Raw genomic sequence first — 5381 nt, forward strand, 5'->3', positions numbered from 1 at the left:
AACACCACAGTGAAACCCATTAATTTCCATGCTAGCTTAAAAAGTAAAACAGGAAGAAAAAAAAAAAACAGGGGGAGGAAAGACAAAGAACATACATACATCTAGTGAATTCCTAATGATGGCATCTATATAGAACTAAAAGTAATTATGTCCAAAAAAGGCTAAATAGATTTTTGTAAGGTAAGATTTATGGAGAAACTTCTGGCTATGTAAGTTGGTTTTAAGAAGGACATTTGATGTTCACTTTTCAGGGAGTTTTAGTAATAAACTAGATCAGGTAACTTTCTGGATTCCTTTAGCCCAGAAATCACACATTTATATGCATAAGAACTAGCCTTCTCTGTGAATATCATTAAGGGAATTGTTAGCATAAAAATTAGGAGAAAAATATAAATAGGTCTAGGACAGGTCACTTAGAATTATGATTTTTATATACACAGCACACAGAATGGCATCTACTATATGATATGTCACATGCTTAAGAGTGTGCATATTAAATTCCTCAGAGTTTAATGAATATTTGAGTTAAATAGGAAAATAAACAATTCATTCTGGAACTGTAGGATATTGGAAAAAAGGTAACAAAAACCAACTTTTGGATCTTCACAAAAGTATCTTTAAATGGCCAAGTGGGTATTAAATGTATATACACAATGAAAGGTCGGATTGATTATTTTTCTTAATATTTCTTTTTAGTTTTGTTCATTTTCTACAAACTTAGTCTGAAGGATGAAGAGGGAACATTTCAACCAAAATGGCATTAATGAATTCTCTTGGGATCAGGAACTTAATTACTATCTTAAGGTATATAACATCAAAACATGGCCACTAAGCCGGGCAGTGGTGGCACACGCCTTTAATCCCAGCACTTGGGAGGCAGAGGCAGGTGGATTTCTGAGTTCGAGGCCAGCCTGGTCTACAAAGTGAGTTCCAGGACAGCCAGGACTATACAGAGAAACCCTGTCTCGAAAAAAAACAAAAAAAAAAAAAGGAAAAACAAACAAACAAAAAAACATGGCCACTATTGTATCCAAGGGCAAAGCTCCAATACTTGGTGAAATTTTAAAAAACAGCTAATAGCATGTTCTCCTTTAAAGCAAGCAAACCAATCATAGTCATTGGATAACATCTACTAGAAAGAAATGGTTTTTAATATCATCTTTAACATATTAAAAAACAGAAGTGGCAATTCAGTAAGGATCCTTCCATTATTCTTTATACAGATTTAAATGCTGTCTTATAATTTATCAGTTATTTATTTATAATCGGTAACTTTCTAATCACTGGGATTAGAAATTACAGTATTTACTGAGCTAAACTCTTTCACAAAATAAGGCACAACTACATGATCACAAGTAGTAAACACAATATAAATAATGAACCCAAAAACTAACAGAGAAAATACTCATGCAAAAGTATGTACAGAGGCTATGGATATATGATCCAATTCAGAGAGCATAAAATGTCAGACTTGTGGCTGGACCATGTTACAGTAAGTTCATTACTTCTTACAGAGAGAACACAGTGGGATTTCTTTATTCTATATTATACAACTTTACATAAATTTAGGAAGTTTATACACAATATTCACATGTGCAACAATAACAATTTGATCATTGAAATTCAGGCAAAGGCAATTAAGACACAGAACAATGTGGCACATTATAATTATAGAAGATCATTCATCAAGCTTATGTCTAGGAATACTAAATTGATGGCACATTTAAATCTTATAGATCAAGTTATCCATGGTTTTTATAGCCAAAGTGCATTAAAAAAAAAACTGCTATAGTTAAACAGGTCACAAATATCAAAATATACGGCTATCATTTGCCTTCCACTTAGAGGCTAAATATCTTATGCAAATGCAAGAGTAAAAAAGTAGCTATAAGGACCTCAAAACTATAGAAAGTAATCACGAAGACCTTTTGAGAGGCATGGGAACGTAAATTTGGCAGTTGCTATTTAATATTACTATAAGGAAACTGTTAAACTAGCTAATTCCACTTTAAGAGGTAGTTGAACAAAATGTTTATTTGTACACTGCACTGAGGTTTGTGTGTTTGTCTCCTTTCCTTTCTTCAAAACAAGGAAGTCCTATATCATCAGCAGCTTCACCTGCTGCCTACTACAGACCCTCTCTACATACAGTTTACTGTACACAACCCAGCACAACCTGATCTCAGCTCCCATTTCTGTGCTGGGGCGTGCCGTTTGCCAACACCTGATGCCAACTGTGCATGATAGTCAAGACCTGTACGCGGCAGCTCCAGCCCACTGACAGTACAATACTACTAGCAGACATCTAAGTGTACAGCCAAAAAGAATTCACAAGACTTTTTCATTAAACAAGAAAAAAATTCTTAAATTTCTGTTTCCAGTCCAAACTGAATTGGTAATAGGAGCGATGGTTTGTTTGGCTTCATTGTGTCATCAGTATAGTGGCATATGATAGAGATATTATTTGGGACCTATGGCATATGATTATTGGGGGAAACAAGAAACCTACCGTAAACACATATGGGTTTTCTTTGTTGCCACTTCTATTTTTTTGTGAAGTGAGGATGCACAAAAGGAAAGTCTCCAGTGTCTTCAATTAAAGGATGACATGAACAAATATTTTAATCCAAAATTTTCACAAAGTAGTGCTGTGAATATCTGCATTTTAAACACATTTCAAAGTACTTATATGCAAAAACCAAAAATGTAGAATTAGGACTACCAGAAAGGATTCACAATTATGTAAAAGGCATAAACAGCTCAGTCTAAATTGCCCAACTATTATTTTTAATATAGAGCCATTGTATCACTTCAGTATATAAGCTCAAGGATATATATTTATCCAAGTCCTGAGATCTAATCAGTGTTCTTAGTCATTACTGAAAGCAGGGACTAACTTTGCTAAATGATTAAAAATTACATGTCAGTGTCTTGTGTGTGTATGCTGTAAGTATGTCATAAAAACATGAAGATTCCAGCATACTCCTGACTGCAGTGTGTAATATAAATTCTTTCTTGCAAATGAAATATTAGCTCTTATCTTTCTCTGCTATTATTATTAAATGACTGTAATGATTTGATGTGTAACTTTGTATTTCTTCTTCAGAAAGATAACTTAAAAACTAGTATGTAGTAAGTTCAGTCTTCGGATGCTTTCTAATAACAAGTTTATTGGTTGACAGACAAATGACTTTTAAGGGGTCAAGCAGCTGTGTTTTCCTTTTTATCATCATTTAGGAGCTCCTAGGTATATGGAGGGGTGGGGCTATACGGACTCTGCTCTGTAGTGATGTGTAATCTCATAGCACTATTTTTTTCAAAGTTAAAAGATCCCAAGTTAATATGTCCCCCTCATCAGAGACATGAAGCCAGCTTTCTAACTGTCAATGTGTTCTTTCCTATTTGGTTAAGGAAAGTACAAAGAAGAATTTTACTATTTCCTTACCATTTGATGACATTAGCAGTATCAGTTCCTATCTTTACAAAGGCCCTACTGCCAGCACAATTGCAGTGAGGCTGAGCTGCACTTCGGGAGACTGGAAAGCAAACTTCCTAAAGATGCAGAAAGGAAGGAGTGAGGCTGTGAGATCACTCAGAAAACTTTCCACCAGCAAAAACCAAGACCAGGTCACCACATGGCTCTACTACTCAGCCTCCAGCTCCGGAGGGGAAGTTACATACAATGCCTTAGGGGACAGTGTGTGGGTGTCGGAAATAAGATAGAGAAATGCAAATTAACTCATCTCATAAATACAATCCCAGAAGTACCATAAATTTTACATAGGAGTTCATCAAATCTACTTGAGAATTTAATCAATATTGCCCAAACAAAACCCACACGCAAATTCATGGTTAACACATCATTTAGCATACACTGCATTTAGAACACTCAAGTAATATGTATAACACAACAACATAATTGAGCTACAGACCTATACAGGAGAAAACAGAAAGTGTTACATTCCTGTGCATGACTCCACCCAGAGAATAGAATCACTGTGTTGTTGTGCAACAAAACCGCAACAAATGATAGGAGCCATCCAGACATTCTGTACATATAATCTGAGAGAAAGAAGCTAAGGAACTTTATTCATCATTTGTGAATAATTAAATTATATTTAAAAAAATACATTGCTATTTTCTGTCCAAAGATTATTTACATTTCATTGGCTAATTCTGACCTTGGCATGAAAGCTGTTTTAGGGGTTTAATGGAAAAAGTAATTAAAGATGGACCCAAGTCTCACAAAAATAGAAGAGTTTTACTTGATACTGGTAACATTCTAAAATATACGAATTCCAATTTGGCCTAGTATGCAACCAGAGTCCAAATCAATGTATTAAAAGTCTAACGTTAGTGTGATACTACTCTGAAGTTGTGAGAACCCGTTATCCTTGCAAATCATTGAAACATGCATCACAGACACGGACAGGCTTCTTCGAAGAAGGAGTTAAGGCGTTTTTGGTTGAGCACTCGGCACAGAAGATATTCCCACACTGTCGGCAGTGATGCTGGTAAGACAAAAATTAAATAGTTTCAAGCACAGATGTGATAGCACGAGCTTTATACCGCTACACGACTCTTACAAAGCACAGGACGAGGGTCTGATGATATCCGAGTTTATCCCCCATGTAATTTAACTCATAAACTGATCAAACACTGTGGTAACATTTTAGATGGGCTTTGTTTCTATCCTAGAATTCCTAAGAGAACTCTCAGAAGCCCTTCTTTTAAACCTCTAAAGTGCTCCTATCAAACAAAAACTCTTCCTTTCACCAAAAGCTCAGGCACACTGTCTTCGCTTGGAATGTAAACGTAATAGACTTATCTATAGTACATTTCTTTAAATCATTCTGCTTCTGCTTCTTTTAAAAGAACTCACATATAATTAAAACACACAAGGCGAGTATTTACTCACTACTTCAGAAAACAACTGCTCCAGGGAATAGTCAGTACAAAGAAAGAAACTGAATTTAAAACTGAAACTCGAACACATATGCTAAGCAGAGCCTAGGCTCCGGGGCTGCTCACTCACCCGCCGCACTGTGACAGAGAAGCACTTCCCACAGGCCATGCAGTTCTGCACTTCGTTGTCTTCCGCCCACTTTCTGTTCAATGCCTGAGTGTGTTTGATCTGTTTTTATAAAGGGTTGATATGTTAGACTATATAACATTTTATAGAATGAACTGGTTATTTGTTGCAAGTACTTATAAAATTTTGACTTTATGCTATATGAAACAAAATTGTAAAGTCAGAATACTATTTGATTTGTCAGAATAGCTACATTCATAAACCTGAATGACAAAACAAAATTAAATAATTTTTTATTTTTCAGAGGCATTGGCAATTACAAAATTCTGGCAATTTTGAAGCTTGTGGC

At 35.3% G+C, this 5381-nt stretch overlaps 1 protein-coding gene across 5 annotated transcripts in view; it reads right to left on the bottom strand.

Annotated features, from left to right (window-relative positions):
• Positions 1-1508: 1508 nt before the first annotated feature.
• Eea1 (early endosome antigen 1) overlaps positions 1509-5381 on the bottom strand; it is a 100624-nt gene continuing 96751 nt past the window's right edge. For all 5 annotated transcript variants that reach the window (XM_021205009.1, XM_029542222.1, XM_029542221.1 and 2 more), the window contains 2 exons: positions 5036-5134; positions 1509-4511 (listed from right to left, as the gene is read on the bottom strand). In XM_021205009.1, coding sequence (XP_021060668.1) covers positions 4389-4511; positions 5036-5134 — 222 coding nt within the window. In that variant the 3' untranslated portion in view covers positions 1509-4388. The remainder of the gene's footprint in view (positions 4512-5035; positions 5135-5381) is intronic.

Source organism: Mus pahari, chromosome 9, assembly GCF_900095145.1.
Source record: "Mus pahari chromosome 9, PAHARI_EIJ_v1.1, whole genome shotgun sequence".
NCBI lineage: Eukaryota > Metazoa > Chordata > Mammalia > Rodentia > Muridae > Mus > Mus pahari.